The sequence below is a fragment of the Canis lupus genome, chromosome 5 (genome assembly GCF_003254725.2).
Source record: "Canis lupus dingo isolate Sandy chromosome 5, ASM325472v2, whole genome shotgun sequence".
NCBI lineage: Eukaryota > Metazoa > Chordata > Mammalia > Carnivora > Canidae > Canis > Canis lupus.
Genome location: NC_064247.1, coordinates 30,367,931 through 30,386,772, shown reverse-complemented (window position 1 = coordinate 30,386,772; position 18,842 = coordinate 30,367,931). Strand labels below are relative to the sequence as shown.

At 45.5% G+C, this 18,842-nt stretch overlaps 1 protein-coding gene across 9 annotated transcripts in view; it reads left to right on the top strand.

The window, feature by feature from the left end:
- The window catches only part of ANKFY1 (ankyrin repeat and FYVE domain containing 1), an 82,320-nt gene that overhangs the window by 46,410 nt on the left and 17,068 nt on the right, over positions 1-18,842 (top strand). For all 9 annotated transcript variants that reach the window (XM_025461947.3, XM_049110058.1, XM_035716260.2 and 6 more), the window contains 7 exons: positions 32-155; positions 1,033-1,182; positions 2,453-2,618; positions 9,169-9,373; positions 10,541-10,609; positions 10,817-11,016; positions 16,055-16,152. In XM_025461947.3, coding sequence (XP_025317732.3) covers positions 32-155; positions 1,033-1,182; positions 2,453-2,618; positions 9,169-9,373; positions 10,541-10,609; positions 10,817-11,016; positions 16,055-16,152 — 1,012 coding nt within the window. The remainder of the gene's footprint in view (positions 1-31; positions 156-1,032; positions 1,183-2,452; positions 2,619-9,168; positions 9,374-10,540; positions 10,610-10,816; positions 11,017-16,054; positions 16,153-18,842) is intronic.

Genomic DNA, 18,842 nt, shown 5'->3' with positions numbered 1-18,842 from the left:
GACACCATTCATCATTAATATTCTCTTGCAGATGTGAGAAGAGTGTTATGTCTCTGGTGAACGTCAGGAACTGTATTCGCTTCTATCAGACCGCAGAGGAACTGAGTGCCAGCACTCTCATGAACTATTGTGCAGAAATTATTGCCAGTCACTGGGTGAGTGAGAGATTGAGGGGTGTGAGCAAAGCACCCTCACGGCTAGCCAGAGACCTGAGCTGAGGCCTGCTTCTTTGGAAAGTTACCTCTCGGCTCTTACTTGCATTAGATGACATTTGAGATTGCTGAGGCTCTAAACGTCTCATTCTGATTTCAGAATAGAGAGGTAGAGGTAGCTCAGGTCAAGAAACAGCTGCCTGTATGCTCCATCCACAGAAGCTGCCCGCAAGCCCGGGTCTTTCCACGTTCTCTGCGGTGTGTGGAGACCACACTCCACAAATGGTGGAGACCATTAAGTCTCGATTTGCTGTTCTGCGGAATTGTTTGTCTTAAAGAACAGTATTTGCATTTAAAAAAAAAATCATACCTAGTGCTGTGTTTTATAGCCGAGTTTTATAGCAAACTTTGGTACTTAACAACATTGTGAGAAAAGATGTCCAGAAGAATTGGATTGTAAAGAATCAAAACAGGTGTGGTGCTTTAGGATAGATAGAGATTTGCGGTAGTGAAGACCCTCTGACTGGGGGGGCCTCACCCCTGAAAGTTATGATTAGCTCTGCAGCTGCCATCTTTGTGGGGCTAATGACCCCATCGCCCGACAGAGGGCTCCTAGTGGCGTCCTTGCTGGGTGTCAGTGGTGCTTTACTGCCTCCGAAGGCACAGCAGGGCTGTTGTGGACAGCACAGGCTTGGTTCCTGGCTTTGTGTTCCTTCCTGTGCAAACCTGAGCAGGTTACTTCCCCCTTCCTGCTTCACCTTCTTTGTGCTGAGCCCTGCCTAGTAGGGCCAGACACGTTCTCAGGGGCTTCTTCATGAACATCTCTCGTTACTGTTGGTGTGTCGGATCTGCTCCCTTTTCACTGTCCTTCTGTCCTCAGGATGACCTGCGCAAGGAGGACTTCAGTAGCATGAGTGCTCAGCTGTTGTACAAAATGATCAAGTCCAAGACTGAGTACCCATTACATAAGGCGATCAAAGTAGAGAGAGAGGATGTGGTCTTCCTCTATCTAATTGAGATGGACTCACAGGTACTGTAACTGCTTTTTCCCAAAACCATACATGGCTTGTTTTTCTCTAAAATGTCCTCACTGCCCCTAAGCTGTCACCAGCACGGTCTTCTAAGGCACATCTGTCTACGCGTTGTTTGTTCAGGGCTGTCTGAGCTGTTTCCATTATGCTCCTCAAAATCCTTCCAGCTTCTGCCTGTTGGCCATTTCCAAAGCCACTTCCATGTGTTTAGGTCATTGTTGGAGTAGTACCCAGCTGCCAGGTACCAAATTCTGCTTTAGTTTTCTTTTGCTGCTATAAAAAATTGTCACAAACCTAGTGGCTAAAAGCACATGTATTACCGTACAGTGTTGTAGGTTGGAAGTCCAGTGCAGCCATCACCTGTCCACAGTTCAGGTGTCGGCAGGCTGTGTTCTTTTCTGGAGGTTGTAGGAGAGAATCTGTTTACTGTTCCATTTGGTGTGCAGGCAGAATTTACCTCTTTGTGGTTATAGGCCTAGTAACCCCATTTTCTTGCTGACTCTAGGCTGGGGGCCCTTTTTGGCTTCTGGAGGCCACCACTTCTTCCCTCTTCTGAGCCAAGGATGGCGTCTCAAATCCTTGTGTCACATCTCTCTGCTCTTCTGCTTCCGTCTGCTTCCCTCTTTTACTTTTAAGGACACATATGATTAGACAGATGGGTCCCTCCCAGATAATCCAGGATGTGTTCCCTCAAGGTCCTTAACCTTAATGACACCAGCAAAGTCCCTTATGTTGTGGATGGTGGCACATGTTCTGTAAGTTAGGACATGGACATCTTTAAGGGCTATTATTCTGCTGACTGCACTGCCCAGTGAAGAAATACAGTTGCTCTTGACATATGGGAACACAATGTGCTTTAGACTGGGTGTCCAGTACCCAGGGAGACATCACGTTGTGTCGGGAATTAGATATTAAGCCATAGTCTTTTATGAAAACGTTAGCTGTCTCCCTTTGGGCTCTGACCCTCTAACCTGGCCTTTGTGTTCCTATAGCACTATCTGCATTTCCCTTGTGGCCCTCATTGTCTTCCACGGTGTTGGTGTCTGCTCTGTGATCCCCATTAATTCTGTGTTCCCTGAAAGACATGTGTTCAAGGAGGCCTGAGAGAAGTTTGTGAATCCAGTGGCATTTGGAGAGTATACAATGTTCTAGCACTGTAATTTTGTATTTTTATAAAAAGATGATATATATAAGAGTCCAGCTGGGAGAGATTAAAATAAGTTGTATTATCTATTGGCTGGGTGCTAATTTACAGATATATCTCTGCAGCTCCCTGGGAAGCTGAATGAAGTGGACCATAATGGAGACCTTGCTTTAGATCTAGCCCTGTCACGACGACTAGAGAGTATTGCCACCACGCTGGTTAGCCACAAGGCTGATGTGGACATGGTAGACAAGAATGGCTGGAGCTTACTCCATAAAGGAATCCAAAGAGGTAGGAAGAAGCAGTATGTTTTGTATTTTTCTCTGCTGGCAATTTTACTTTAATCCAAGTAATTTTTGAAGATTCTCTGACCCTGTTGTACACATTCTACATTCTGTAAAGCTTTTTCTGTCTGCGCATGATGTAGAATCTGATCTAGGATGGGCTAGTGCCTGTGCCTGGTTTCTTTGGCTCTTCTGGGGTCAGCAGTGCCCCCAGAGGAAAGACCAGAGGGAGGTGTAAGCTGTGACTTGTAAGCAGTGGATGTGTATCACTTTCTTGAGGAATTGTGCCAGAAGGACTTTACATGTTTGGGGACTGTAAGAGAGGGAAAGTATCAAAACCATGCACGTTTAAACACATTCTCAGATTCAGAATTTTCACTTGTACAGGTTAGACTTCTGTCATGGCAAAGTGATAGTTTCATTTTGTTCTAGAAAGATTATTTGAAACTGTAGCTATGTTTTGATTATGTTGCTGTTAGTAGTGGGAAGAATATAGAAGTGATAAAATCAAAACACTTTAGGGTAGTCGGGGTGGCTCAGCAGTCTAGCGCTGCCTTTAGCCCAGGGCATGATCCTGGAGACCAGGGATCGAGTCCCACGTCAGGCTCCCTGCATGGAGCTTGCTTTGCCCTCTGCCTGTGCCTGTGTCTCTGCCTCTCTCTCTCTCTCTCTCTCTCTCTCTCTTTCTCTCTGGGAGTCTCTCAGGAATAAATAAATAAAATCTTTTTTTTTAAAAAAGAATTTTAATGTTAATTAACTTTTCAAGTGGAAAAATACTAATCTTTTCTGTTTGGTTTTTCCTGTGGCCTTATTAATTGGTAAGTCCTAAATGGATCCTGCTTGCCTCTGCTTTGCAGTCATCATTTCTGACAGAGTGAGAAGCTGTCCAGAGGCAGAGTTCCAGCATGAAATGACAGCTTTCAAAAAGGCCAAATCTTAATTCTGTAGAGGGTTAGATGACCTGATTGAAAGACTTAGCCATGGCCGCATTTTGTTCACATGTGGACCACAAAGACAGTGTACTGATTTCTGCCCATCTGAATCCTGTATATTCACCTTTCCAATTGTGTAGCTATCATTACTCTGCTCTGGTACTGTGCTGTTGTTACTGTGCTATTGCACTATCACTCTTACATTTACTGTCATTATTATACTGGCATCATTTATATTTTATCATTCACAAGTTTCTCCTAGTTGGTGGAATGTAGTTACTTCAAATATGGTCCTGTTGCAGCTGTGGCTTTGCTCTTTTTGGGCAAAGGTTTTAATACATATATCTTTCAAAGCCATGTGTTAGAGTGTGAAGCTTGCTGGCTGACACAGGGGAAAATGTTGCTCATCATCGGGAAGGAATTCCTTGGAGTGTGTCAGCGTTGAGAGCAGATGCATTTCCCAGGCGCCACTCTGCACTGTGCAGAGCTGTTGGGTACTTAGCGCACTGGGTGTGTGTGCAGTAGGGAAGGTTCCCACCACATGGGGAATTATTTTTCCCATACTCTGTGGTGTCTGGGATGTTTATTTTGGAAACAAATACACTGTTACTAAAAAAAAAAAAAAAATATCTCAGAATTCTATTTCTTTCCTCTTAGGGAGTTTAAATTCTTATGTGTGATGAAAAAGCATCCTTGACGTGATATTAAATATTTTGGTGATTGCTTAGTTACGAGAATTGCCAAGAATTGGCAGTGCATCTTTGATGCTTATTTTCAGGCGACTTAATCTTCCACTCGGAATTGATCAGTTGCCTGCAAGCCTGTGCATTCTGGCACTGGTATCATCGTCCTGATTGCTGCCAGCTCTGGAGAGTAGCCCATGGCATGGTAGACTAAGCACTGGGGTCAGAGCTTGGGTGGGCTGGGGTTTGAACCCTGGCTCACCACGGAGTCAGGGGCCTTGAACAAGTCAGTCAGTTACTGCTGGGTCTCCTTTTCCTTATGTGCAGAGTAAGAATCCTTCCTGCTTTCCAGTGTTCCCAGCACTGGGACTGCCAGGTGGTAGGGTCAGCTCCAGGCTGCTGTGCCGTAACTAGCTTCAGTTCCCAGGGGGCTGCTTTCACGTTTCCTTCTTTAGGTTGAGCCGTCACTCTGTGGCCCTTCCTAAATGAGTAATGTACTTAATTTTAACTGTCAACCGTGCTTTTAAGTTCTTGATAATTTGAGCAAAGATCTTTGCTATCTGAGATGTGGGTCCAGTTCTGGATGCCCACTAGAATCTGTGCTGGGCAGTTCTGTGAAGAATGACATGGGCAGCCAGTGTCTCTGGACGAATCCTCTTCTTACAGGAGGCATACAGTGGCCAGAGGGTGGCCACCTCCAACTAGCTAGTCAGGGCAAGAAGGTGACTCCTTGCTGTTTACAAATATCTGGTGATCAGCATTGACCTTCTAATAATCATTGGTGGTTGACGGGTCTCATAAGCAGGTGCTCCTGTCTCATTCCTTGCAGTCTGTGCACAGATGGTGCCAGCACCTGGCGCAGCGTGAGGCCGGCTATGTTCATGGTGAATGTTACTGGGTTCCCTGAATACAGCCCTGCTCAGGAAGCTGCACTAGAGGAGAGGTCATGTGTGGACTTGTTTTGATGTTGGTGGTGTTAGGGTTATGTTGATGTGGACAAGCCATTACAGTGATATCTTGTTTACCTGGTGGTGCCAGTGGATGGGGTTGATGAAGTAGCCAACTTTGAAGCACCAAATCGTTCGTTCGTTTGTTCATTCGTTCTCTTTCTTTTCTTTCTTCTTTTCTCCCTTTCCCTTTCCTCTATTCATGAGAGAGACAGAGAGAGGCAGAGAGACCCAGACAGAGGGAGAAGCAGGCACCTTGCAGGGAGCCCATTGCAGGACTCGATGTCAGGACCCCAGGATCACACCCTGAGCCGAAGGCAGATGCTCAACCACTGAGCCACCTAGGCGTCCCCAAACAGTTGTTATTGTAGCTGTGTTTGATGGAAATCTCTCCAGGATGTATTAGAAGTTTTCTTAGTGACAGAAACTTTATAAATGGTGCTTGGTATTTTCCATTCTCTCCCTTTGTTCTGCTCTTTGATGTCCACTGTCTTTTCCCTCTAGATTGTGTACCCATGGGCTAACTTTCTTTTAACGTAAAACACCCCGATTTTCAACTTCCAGTAATTCCTAAATAACTTTCTGTGTGGGGTGCATGTATTTGTGTGCATATATATATATGCAAGTAATGTATATTTTTGTCTGGTTCATCTTCCATAGGTATAGTGTATTATAAGTTTTTCATAATGTAGTCTTATTTTAGGTTTACTGTGTTCTCTTAGTTTGGAGCATGGGCTGACCTTAAAGGTATGAAACCATATCCTAGCTCTCCATCATATACAGCAGGCTTTTTCATTTTAAGGCCCTCTGTCCCAACAGTCCTGGATTTCCTTTCCACTTCCAGAATGTAGGTGGCTTTCTCTGGGATATTTTATTCTGTTGCTAATGTTTGTACATATTCTCTCTTAGGTTGAATATCTGTGGGTGTTGTTCCTACAACACATCAGGGCCTATGGAGAAACTCACTATGTATATATGAATAGCAAAGGCCTGACCCAACCTAGCCCCCAATATGCATGTTGTTGTTTTCAGAGCTCTACCAATATTCTGGTGTACAGAAAGCTAATTTTTGATCTTTTGCATGTGATGTTGGTAAAGATCACACTTTCCCCCAGACCTCAGAAAAGAATTGGGGGCTGGTTAGAGAAATTTGAAGTTGCCTAAAATCATAATTGATTGGAATTAGAGCCAGTCTTTTGAAATGGGATCTCATAGCCTTGAGCAGCTGATCTGTTTTCTTCCCAAACATTTCCCTGGTGCCTGTTTTATATTAGACAGTGGCAGGTAGATAGGTATATCAGACATGGATCAATCAGCATCTGAGGGGCTTGTGGCAACCTGAGCATTTCCTTGCCCAAGCTGGCATTCTCTGGCAAGATGGTCCCTTAGAAGAAAGTACAGAGCAGATAGGAGGTATTGAAAACCAGAGGATTTTGAAATTCTATGTCCACTGAAGACCAGATGCAACCCATATAGTCAAATGAAAATGAGCACAGGAATACAGGGGGACTTGGGTGGCTCAGGCAGTTGAGCATCCAACTCTTGATTTTGGCTCAGGTCATGATCTTGGGGCTGTGGGATTGAGCCCCGTGTCAGGCTTCACACTCAGTGGGGTGTCTGTATGAGGATTCTCTCTCTCTCTCCCACTTTCTCTCCCCTTGCTCTCGTGTGCATGTGCGCACTCTCTCTCAAGTAAGTAAAATCTTAGAAAAAAATGAGCATAGGAATACAGATAATAGACTTGAGAACTTTGCCATTCCTGAAATCCTAAGCCCTATTCTGGATGTTCAGATTGCAGAACTATTGTTGAAGATGAACAATATTGCAAGATTATAAAAGAAAACTTGTTGTAGGTGTCTCTGAAAGGAGAAAATTGTCATGTGGAGATTGGGAATCAAAGGAGTGTACATCTATGGCACTAACAATTAGGGGCAGGTGAATGTGTCTGGATGCAAAGACAAAAACAGATCAACTACAGAAGCAACACTGTTGCCTATGATCTGCATAGCAAAGAAGTTCTATGGCACTTTCGGCAACCTGGCCTCCATCCATCCTAACACTGCCAGCAGGCTTAAGACATGTAGAAAGTCGACGGTCGTGAAACCAGCAGAGCAACAGTTGCGCTGCATTTGGGGGATCTTCCAGCTGAAGAAGGATGTGATTTGTAAGAAATTTATTTTGTAAACCTTGGTGAAGTGGAGACAATTTACAGAAAGTACCTCTGAGTTTCAGCTGAACCCTTGGGACAACTTAGCAAAGTGCTGTGTCATGCCTGCTAGGGTTACACTTGGCCGGACAAGGGGAGGTTTGCTTTGGAAGACTTCCCTGCAGTGAGCTTGTCAGTACTACCTGGAGGTCCCCAGAAGAAACTTTTGCTTCCCCGCTCCGGCTAGACAGAATGCCTCAAAACAAGCATCATGGATTAGTAACTGGGTGATTGCTCTGTTGATAGTTCATTATCTTACGATGCATTGCTATTTTTGCCTTCTTTTCTTTTTTTTAATATTTTCTTAATTTATTAGAGAGAAAGCAGAGCAGGGACAGGGGTAGAGGGAGAAGCAGACTCCCCACTGAGCAGGGGACCCAACGTGGAACTTGATCCCAGGACCCCAAATGGAAGAGTTGCCTGGGTAGCTCAGTGGTTGAGCGTCTGCCTTAACTTAGGTCGTGATCCCTGGGTCCTGGGATTGAGTCCTGCATTGAGCTCTCCGCAGGGAGCCTGCTTCTCCCTCTGACTGTGTGTCTGCCTCTCTCTGTGTGTCTCTCAGGAATAAATAAATGAAATCTTTTTAAAAAGTTATAAATGGAATTAAATCCAAGGAGGATTAAACTTTAAGGAATCATCATAAATTTGATTGCTTAATTTCTATCATCTTCCAGGTTGACTTGACAAGCCTACTTGAACTGCTTTCCACAAGTATTTTTGATGTGAAATTGTCAGATTGCTTGGTTCTGAATTTAGCCATGTATTTTCAGAATTGTATCCCTTTGGTATCTTTATGTAAACTTAATTCTTGGCCTTTTGTCAGGATGTCAAGGTAGTTTGTGTTTCCTCATATAGAGCACTGAGTAGTCGAGGACAGCAGTCTCACCTGTTCAATTTACTGGATTTTATGTAAGTTATTCAGAATTAATTTGGTATTTGTAGGTAGCCCCAGGGAGACTCTTGCACCTCTAAGTGCTCCAAGAGTTAGGGCAATGGAGGGGACTTAGGAAAAAGCTTTGTTTTGACAACCACTTAATGCACCATGTGAAGTTTTTATAAAGAGTAGCGTGTACAGATTCTTTATTTAAATATTCAGTTGCAAACTTCTTGTTTTTTTAAAGATTTCATTCGTTTATTCATGAGAGACACTGAGAGAGAGGCAGAGACACAGGCAGAGGGAGAAGCAGGCTCCCTGCGGGGAGCCCGATGTGGGACTCGATCCCAGGACCTCGGGGTCACGCTCTGAGCTGAAGGCAGACGCTCAACCGCTGAACTACTCAGGTGTCCCATCAGTTGCAGACTTCTTGTTGAGACTGTTTTGTTTGTACGTAATAGAACATTAAAAAAATCTGTGAATCACGATAAATCAGACAGAATTGTCCCCTGAATAGGAACCTGTATGCAGGTGTGGCAGATTGGTGGTCTGGAAATGACAGAGGGACATCAGTTGTGTTGGAGAAGAATCTTGAAACTGCCTTTGAGGGCTGATGACCAGGAGAGGCCTCTAAGTGGAGAAGCCTGGTTTACTTAAATAGTGATGTTGAGGCGCAGGACAGGACATGTGACAACGGGTGATCAGAAACTGAATGAGGCCTTTGAGATTCAAGTATGTGACTTTGTTATCTTGATGATGAGTTTCCACTTCCAGGTGTCCTAGATGTTCTGCGAAGACATGCCCGATTCTCCCTCTTCTTTGTCCATAGTTACTGACTTTCCCAGGAAGCATTGGCCAGAAGAGCTTGCCCTGGTGTTGTTGTGGGTGACCATTTTTCTGTCATTTCTTTTCAAGGAGATCTCTTTGCTGCCACCTTCCTCATTAAGAATGGGGCACTTGTCAATGCTGCTACATTGGGTGCCCAGGAGACACCATTGCACCTTGTGGCATTGTACAGTTCGAAGAAACACTCAGCAGATGTGATGTCTGAGATGGCACAGATCGCAGAGGCTCTTCTGCAGGCCGGCGCCAATCCCAACATGCAGGACAGCAAGGGCAGGTAAGTGGGGTTAGATGGCTTGCTCTCAGTGCTGTTTCCAGAATGGTATTTTAGGGTGGCACATAACTAGTAGATTGGGGCTTGTTATTCAGTCTGATTTTCCCTGAGGTCACAGATAAAGGTTTGTCAGACCGATGAGAGGAGTGACTAAGCCCAGAGACATTTGGGGAAATCATTTCCGTGCTGGGAACTGAGGTCCATGGGTTTGTACGCAGTTTCTGTCTTGTTCAGGTGGTTACTGGTCCACCTTCTGCAAGGGAACTTTGTCTCAGCATCTTGGTCAGAGCTGGTGGGGTGCTGTGAAGGGGTGCACACCGTCTCGGGCCATCTGCTGTGTTCCCGATTGGCTCTCCCCACGGCATCTCTGCAGCCTTTGCCTCTTCCCAGAAGTACCTTGTTAAGGATTCCTTGTGGTTTAGAGCCCATGAAAAGGCTGTGTATCTTTGGAGCAGCGGTGTGGGAGGCACAGAAGGGGACCACCAGCAAGGGGGACCAGCTCAGTGTTTTACACCCTAGAGAAACCTATCAAACTAAGAACAGAGCTCTGTGCAGTTGTCAGGATAGGGACATGGATGTGTGTGGAAGGATCTGCAATTGAGTGAGATGTGTCTCTGAACTCTCATTATCATGTGATAATTACTTTATTTCCCTAAGTAATTGCATCCTTTTTATCTTCTGTTGGATCTTTGACTTTCTCCTGCTGCAGCAGATGCTTGCCCCTGTGATGGGTGCTGGTGCAGGGTGGGGGGCCCCCTTCAGGGTGTGTGGGGGCTGGATACACACAGTGAAAAGCGCTCAGATGCTGCTTCCAGCAGTCCCTGCCTGTCGCCAGGCTGTTTGAGTGTACATGAGAGCTGTAGGAAGAGAAACATATGTTTTCACAATGGTGGGGGATATGTGGGGAAAACAAACTGCTGTTTAAGAATATGGAGACCTGGTGCAAGTCAGTATTCAACTGGAGAGCGTTTTATTATCTCTTCCTTTTGGTGGATCTTGTCCTTTGGACCACTGAGTAAACAGTGACATGATTTTGGAAAGCTGTTGGCCAGAGCACGCAGAGACACTGCTGCAGAGATGGGGTTTTCTTGTGGGTGACGACCCTGCCTCCTGCCCTGAGGAGTTCTGACCGATGTCACATGTCCTGTCCCTCTTCTCTTCCATCTGTAGGACTCCCTTACACCTGTGCATCATGGCCAGGAATGAATATGTGTTCAGTCAATTGCTGCAGTGCAAACGGTACGCACGTGGAGCAGTGAAAAAACAGTTGGGAGGGTGGGATTGTGAGTGAAAAATAATTCCTTTAAAATGTCTTTTAGTGTCATAAATTTTAATAAGTAAAAGTAAACTAAAAAACTGTCATTCAAAATGTGCATAAAGAGGCTGTTGGCAGTACAGTGTCTGAAGAGGGTTCTATTTGCTGTTCCTGCTGCTTCCTTATTTCAGGCTAGATTTAGAGTTGAAAGACCACGAGGGTAGCACTGCTCTGTGGCTTGCAGTGCAGTATGTCACCATGTCTCCTGACCACTCAGTGAACCCCTTTGAAGACCTCCCGGTGGTGAACGGGACTTCATTTGATGAAAACAGCTTTGCAGCCAGACTTATCCAGCGGGGCAGCAACACCAATGCCCCTGACACCGTAACAGGTAAAGTGTGGTACCCCCCAGAGCTGGTGCTTAGGTCTGGAGGGTAGGTCTGGAGGGCCGTGAAACATCACGTCTGCCTTTTTACCAAAAGGGTTAGAAATTGAATGGCATATTGTTTTGAGAATTAGTTTGTGCTTTTCAGTATAGTAAATTTCCAAGATTATGCTTTATGAAGTTTAGCCAGACTCTGAGTCTGTTAAGCAGGAACACTTATTTGGGGGCAGTGAGGTCCAGAACTCCTTTTACACTCTTAAAATGATATCTCAAAGATTTTGGTTTCGATAGTATAGCTGAGGTATTTAACTAATATTATTAGAAATTAAAACTGAGAAATTTTTAAAAGATGTATTAAATAACAAACCATTACATGTTTAGCATATATCATTTATTATGAAGGATAATATTCAAACAAAATTAGTTGGAAGAGTGACTGGTTTCTGGTATCTGCATCTGTATTCAGCCTTTTGAGATATGTTGTTTTGGTTAAAGTATGTGAGGAAAACATACTCTCACACCTATGTAGCCGGCAAAGGGGGGCACATTTCAGAGCCTTCTCAGATAATTGTGGATGTGTTTCTCTGATTCCACAGCAAGCAGAGTTGACCAAGTGATAGTTTAAAGTTAGTTGCAGGGATCCCTGGGTGGCGCAGCGGTTTGGCGCCTGCCTTTGGCCTAGGGCGCGATCCTGGAGACCCGGGATCGAGTCCCACGTCGGGCTCCCGGTGCATGGAGCCTGCTTCTCCCTCTGCCTGTGTCTCTGCCTCTCTCTCTCTCTCTCAATCTCTGTGACTATCATAAATAAATAAAAATTAAAAAAAAAAATGTTAAAAAAAAAAAAAAAAAAATAAAGTTAGTTGCAATATGGAATCTGAAACTGTACCAAAGAACTTTTCATACTCTTATATTGAAATCCAGGATTCATTTGTGCTTTGAATGGATCTTTTCTCCATACATGATTCTATAACATCACAACTTGATTATTTGAAAAATACTGGTTCACCGAGTTATGCAGATCTTCCAGATATTTGTGTATTTTAGAATCTTGTTTACTAATGTCACCATTGATCTTATCAGAGAAATCTGTTGATAAGCTGCCAAACTTGTAGTGTTTTTTTTTTTAACTTATTTTTTATTGGTGTTCAATTTGCCAACATATAGCATAACACCCAGTGCTCATCCCATCAAGTGCCCCCCTCAGTGCCCATCACCCAGTCACCCCCACCCACCTCCCTTTCTACCACCCCTTGTTCGTTTCCCAGAGTTTGGAGTCTCTCATGTTCTGTCTCCCTTTCTGATATTTCCCACTCATTTTTTCTCCCTTCCCCTTTATTCCCTTTCACTATTTTTTATATTCCCCAAATGAATGAGACCATATAATGTTTGTCCTTCTCCGATTGACTTATTTCACTCAGCATAATACCCTCCAGTTCCATCCACGTCGAAGGAAATGGTGAGTATTTGTCATTTTTAATGGCTGAGTAATATTCCATTGTATACATTAGCTATTTTTTTTTTTTTTAAGATTTTATTTATTTATTCATGAGAGACACATAGACACAGAGAGGCAGAGACATAGGCAGAGGGAGAAGGAGACTCCAGGCAGGGAGCCTGATGTGGCACTTGATCCTGGGACTGCAGGATCATGCCCTGAGCTGAAGGCAGTTGCTTAACTGCTGAGCCACCCAGGCGTCCCAAAGCCTTAGCTGTTTTCTAAGTGAATATCCTTTTTATTGGATTTTCCCCGTTACAAGTGAAATGTCACACAGAATTCTGGAAGGATAGGTACCCATTGAAATTTAGGAAATGTAGTAATTTTTACTGCTCTATTAAGGACTGTGCCTTTTTGGCTGGTGCAATGTGGTGCAGAGGAACGCGGTAACTCCTGGTATGCTCTGGGGCCCCAGTTTGATCTGACATAAGTGCCACAGTCATCATAGCGGGACAAGTGAGCATCAGGAGGATAGTTTTGACCTCATGGACCCCCTGAAAGACACTCAGAAACCCCCAGGAATCTACTGACCACACTTTGAGAACCCTGTTTTCACATGGGTATTTCCTTGTTCTGACTAAATAAAATACAGAGGTATTTTAAGGAAGAACTCAGGATAATACATATAAAGTGTGGGTGGGTGCCACAGATGATGGGGATGGGCCAGAAGGAGGTGGATATTAAATAGCCCTTTCCTTGAAAGAAGTTAATGATTTAAGTAAAGAACAAATTCAGTCACCCCTCTGGTGACTTGAATGCTAGAGTCAGGGCACTCCACACCAGGGGGGTTGGGAAGACCTTCTGGAAATGAGATTGGTCCTAAATTGCTCTGAATTTACAAAGGTATACTGGTCATTGGCCATAATTTATTCATTTCGAATATAATCATACTATACGAGGGCTGCAATATATAAGAACTTGGTTCTTTGATATTTAGGACTTGGATGCTAGCTACCTTCAGACCCATTCTTAAGAAAGTTTGACGGGTACCTGACAAGCATATGCATCCTTTCACTGTGGGCTGCACCACTATTCTCTTTTTTTTTTCTAAATTTATTTTTTATTGGTGTTCAATTTGCCAACATATAGAATAACACCCAGTGCTCATCCCATCAAGTGCCCCCCTCAGTGCCCGTCACCCAGTCACTCCCACCCCCCGCCCACCTCCCCTTCCACCACCCCTAGTTCTTTTCCCAGAGTTAGGAGTCTTTCATGTTCTGTCTCCCTTTCTGATATTTTCTACTTATTTTTTCTCCTTTCCCCTTTATTCCCTTTCACTATTTTTTGTATTCCCCGAATGAATGAGACCATATAATGTTTGTCCTTCTCCGATTGACTGACTTCACTCAGTATAATACCCTCCAGTTCCATCCACGTCGAAGCAAATGGTGGGTATTTGTCGTTTCTAATGGCTGAGGAATATTCCATTGTATACGTAAACCACGTCTTCTTTATCCATTCATCTTTCAATGGACACCGAGGCTCCTTCCACAGTTTGGCTATTGTGGACACTGCTGCTAGAAACATCGGGGTGCAGGTGTCCTGGCATTTCATTGCATCTGTATCTTTGGGGTAAATCCCCAGCATGCACCACTATTCTCTGCTTACGTCCATGCATCAGGTGTATTCGTCATGCTGTATACATCTTATAAGGTAACTTACTAATGTCTGGACTGCTTGATTTGTCAATTTGGGGGCGTATATTAACATTTTTCATTGTGAGTCTGAAGATTTGTCCACTGTCTTGCTAGTTCTGTCAGTTTTCCTTTATATACTTTGAGATTAGGTACAAGTTCAGGATTATTATTTTTTCCTTGTTCCAATTCTCCTTTTACATGGAATGGCCTTTGTCCACTGTCTCAGCCTTTCTGTCACGTCTTAGCAGTTGAAGGTTACCTTTGTTTGATTCGGAGGCCCATGTGCACGTCTTGTGTGTCCCAGGAGGACTGCAGGAGTGAAGATGGGACCCTCATTAGGGGTTTCTAAGTTATGGTGGCTCTCGGCCCCAGGTGGAATCCTGGTCTTTGAGGGAAAAGGAAAAACAGCATGAAAATAAAGCATTTGTCCCATTTCTTTTTTTCTTTTTTTTTTTAAATCTAAATTTTAGGGTGTTACCATACTGTGCAGTATCGGTTTCTAGAGTAGAATTCAGGGATTCATCACTTACATGCAGCACCCAGTGCTCATCACAAGTGCCCGCTTCATGCTCATCCCCTACCTCGCCCATCTCCCACGCATCTCCCTCCAGCCACCCTCAATGTGCTGTTAAGAGTCTTAAATGGTTTGTTTCCCTCTCTCCTTTTTCCCCTCCTTCCTCTGTGTTCATGTTTTCTTAATTCCATATGAGTGAAGTCTTATGGTATTTGTCTTCCTCTAACTGACTTACCTCACTCAGCACAATACACTGTAGCCCATCCAAGTCATTGCAAATGATAAGACTTCATCCTTTCTAATGGCTGAGTAATATTACATTGTGTGTGTGTGTGTGTGTGTGTGTGTGTGTGTGTGTGTGTGTATCCCACATCTTCTTAGTCATTCATCTGTCGAAGGACATTGAGGCTCCTCCCACAGTCTGGCTACTGTGGACATTGTTGCTGTGAACATTGAGGTGCAGGTGTCCCAGCGTTTCACTACATCTGTGCCTTTGGGGTAAATTCCCAAAAGTGCAATGGCTGGGTCGTAGGGTAGTTCTATTTGTAACTTTCTGAGGAACCTGCACACTGTTCTCCACAGTGGCTGCACCGCCTTTCATTCCCACCAACAGCTCACAAGGTCTCCCCTTTCTCCATGTCCTCGCCAACACCTGCTGTTTCCTGTACTGTTGGTTTTAACCATGTCCCATTTCTTCACCTATTTTTAGTCCTGGTATTTAATGTGAGTTTTCAAATAGCATAGCTGCAGCACATGAGATTTTGTGTTGATCCAAACAGGAAATGGATGTTAATAGGAAGGGAAACACTGCTTTGGGGCTAAAACCATTCCATGAGGGAAAGAAGAAATGTTTTTTTCCTAAGCTTTTTATTTAGAAAATAGTGGTAAGCAAAACATTTCTGCACCAAGAACAAACATTTAGGGTCTTAGGGATAAAATGTAAAGGGCATTTGCTGGTCGAACATCCCTTCTAGGTCCAGAGGTTCTCAGACAGTTGTCCTGTCCCCCGGACTTTTGGCAGCATCTGTATACATATTTGTTACAGCAAGGCTGGGGTGCTGTTTGCATCTAGTTGTTTTACAGGGTGCAGAACAGCCCCCTCACAACAGAGTCACTTGGCCCGGAAGGTCAGGAGCACCGCTGCTGAGAAAGCACGCTCTGACCCATCCTCGGCAGCAGACAGAACTCACCTCCAGTCTCGGGTGGCATCCAGTGGTGAACTCTAGGAGAACGAATGTCCTCTGACTCCCAGACCAAATCTCTTGTTCCACCTGGGCCTGTCCAGTGTCTGCGTCCACACACAGGACTCGGTGTGGGGTGTGGGCTGTCTGTTGGGATAGGTGGGCAAGGAGGTTTGTCGTTGTGCACGTGGGAACCGAGTGTGCTCACTGTCTCCAGGGAATTGCCTACTGCAGCGGGCAGCTGAGGCGGGGAACGAGGCAGCTGCTCTTTTCCTGGCAACCAGCGGTGCCCACGTCAATCACAGGAACAAGTGGGTAAGTGTGCCAGGGCGGCTGAGGAAGCGGAGTAGCTCTATGGGGAAAGGCAATGGTGCATATGTAGGAAAAAATAGCTTCTGTTTTCAATTTTTGTCCGGATGATGCATGTACTTGGTTAAAAAACCAGGCTGAAATGGATGTTTTGTTCCCAAATACTGGTTGGTTGGTTGATTCAGCAAGCGTTCCCTAAACATGTATGGCATATCGGCTCCTCACCTAGATGCTGGGGTCTGCCAGTCTCGTACACAGAACTTACTGCACTAGGATCTCCATCTTCTATGACGCTTGGTGTTTGCTGAATCTTTCCTGTGTGAGTGCTTGTTCAGCCTCAAGGTCGCTGCAGTGTTCAGGTCGAAGTGTGGCCTTGGGGCGAGGCTTCTCATTCTCATCTGCCCTTTGTGATTGTAAGCAAGTTACTGATCCTTTGTGAGCTTCAGTTTCCTTCTTTGCAAGATGGGGTTCACAGGGTGTGGCTTCAGGAAAAGGAAAGGGCACGTGTGAGTGCTTGTGAACATATGTATGGCCAGGCCGTCTGGTGCCGTGTGAAGTTGTCTTACCGCTGTTTTCATGGAGAGAGGCTGTGCGTGTCTTTAAGGTCATGTTTACTTTGAGCCTTTGTGCTAAGAGCTTTGAGGATGTTGGCTCTTAATTCTCAGAGTGGGCCTGGAAGGGGCATTCTTGACATCTCCAGATCCTGCCTTTCGGGGCACAGAACGTTGAGGCTCCGAGAGGTGAGGTGGCTCGCCAGGGATGCAGCCTGCTCTCCCACCAAACAACGGCGTGTCCCTAAATGCACTGCTGGCTTTCTTGACTTTGATCGTTTTGTGTCTCTGTGTCTGTCTGTCTCTTGCGTTGCCAGTTTTGCCCACTGTTCGTTTCTGATACTATACAGACACACCTTGTCTCCAACTTTAGAAAAATCCTTCATGGAGGGCGCCTGGGGGTGGGGGAGTCAGCCAGTGAAGCCTCTGCTTTCAGCTCTGGTCATGATCTCAGGGTCCTGGGATTGAGCCTCATGTTGGGCTTCCTGCTCAGGAGAGCCTGCTTCTCCCTCTGCCCCTCCCTCCACTTGTTCTCTCTCTGTCTCTCTCTCAAATAAATAAAGTACCCTTCATGGAGCTCATGTTGTTTACCAGCTGTTCCTTCTCTGATGCCCTTTATAGCAAAACTGGGAGGACTCTGAGATGTGTGAGAAGAGACCAATTTTGAAGGCAAGTGGTTGATTTTGGAGAAGGGTCTGGAGTGCTGGTTGAGTTCTTTGGACTTCTCCTATGGCAAGAGAAGATCTGTGTGAAGGGTTTTGAGTAGACAGGTGGTATGACCTTCTGAATTGAGAAAGCATACCGGGAAGCTGCCATATGGGTGCACTGTTGGGGTGGAGCCTGGAGCTGGTGGGTGTTCTCTAGGTCGGCAGAAGCTGTGCTGACCTGTTACTGAACGTGGACCCATGGGGACAGGCTTCAAAGGGTTTGCAGAATTATACTTGCAGCAGCTTAGGCTCTTAGAAGCAGGGGCAGGAGGGAGTGTGAGGCTGTTGGGTGCACCCATGAAGAGAAAGAGAATTGCCTGCAGGAAGAACTGCTGGGCAGTGAATTCGAGTTTGTGACTGTTGAGCAGGAACAGGTGGCGGGGACGTCAGCTGAGATAGTCGCATACTTGTAGGCTCTGGTGCGGGCCATGGGGGCCGGGGAGCATGCTTTGTGTGAATGTGGGTGTGGGGGTCTGGAGCAGAAGATGATCCCACAGAGGAGGACACTCTCAGCCCTCCACAGCATGACATGTGTTGGTGGGGAAGGGTGCAGTGGGGGGTCAGTGGGAGTCTGAGTCCTGTGACATGGTGACTAGCCGTGAGGCGTCCACAGACATACAGTACCTGAGCCCAGAAAACTGAGAGGTGACAATGTAAACATGTTAGTTAGAACCCAGCTGAGACAGTTCAAGGTTCCCTCCAGGAAAGGGAAATTTTTTTTTTAGGGAAAAGGACGTGGGATCTTGCTGAGTTTCACAAGGAGCCTTGTAGGGTCTTTGACTCTTTAAATGGATGAGGTCTAGCTTCCATAAGAATAAGGAGCAGAGCAGTGTGTTCTGTTTCCATCTGTTTGGGTGGAAAGATGCTGTGTGTGCATCTGTGTCCATGTCCTCTTCTGACTGTTCCGCCCTTGGAAGGATGCAGGAAGCTGGCACTGGGGTTTCCTCGGGTGGGGGAGCAGGAGAGGACATTGTCATTGTCTGTTCTTGTGCCTTTTGAACATTGAATCAAATATGTAGAGTACCAGTTTAAAATGTTTTTAATTTTGAGAGTGGAGGAAAGAGGACTTGATCAGAGACCCTGATGAGGTTGATGTGGGCCAGGCAGAGAGACCCGTGGGGGTGGGGGCCAACTCGTAGCCCCATCCCCACGGGGCCACGGTCCAGGCTCTGCCAGCCTCCCCGGGGCATATTTCTGTGGCACTTGGAGGTTGTCTGCGGTTTAATCGTTGAAGATGTTTAAGAAGATGATGGGACATGTAGATGAGGAGCCAGGGTGCTGGGAGGGCACTTGGGCCAACATTGAAGAAACCGGGCTGATAGCATAGGGAAGGCAGGAATGGACTTGCAGGAGTTGGACAAGTCGTGGTCAGCTGGTGACAGGATGGGCTGAGGGCCGTGACTGCCCCTGGAGACCCGGGCTTGAGAATACAGGCGTC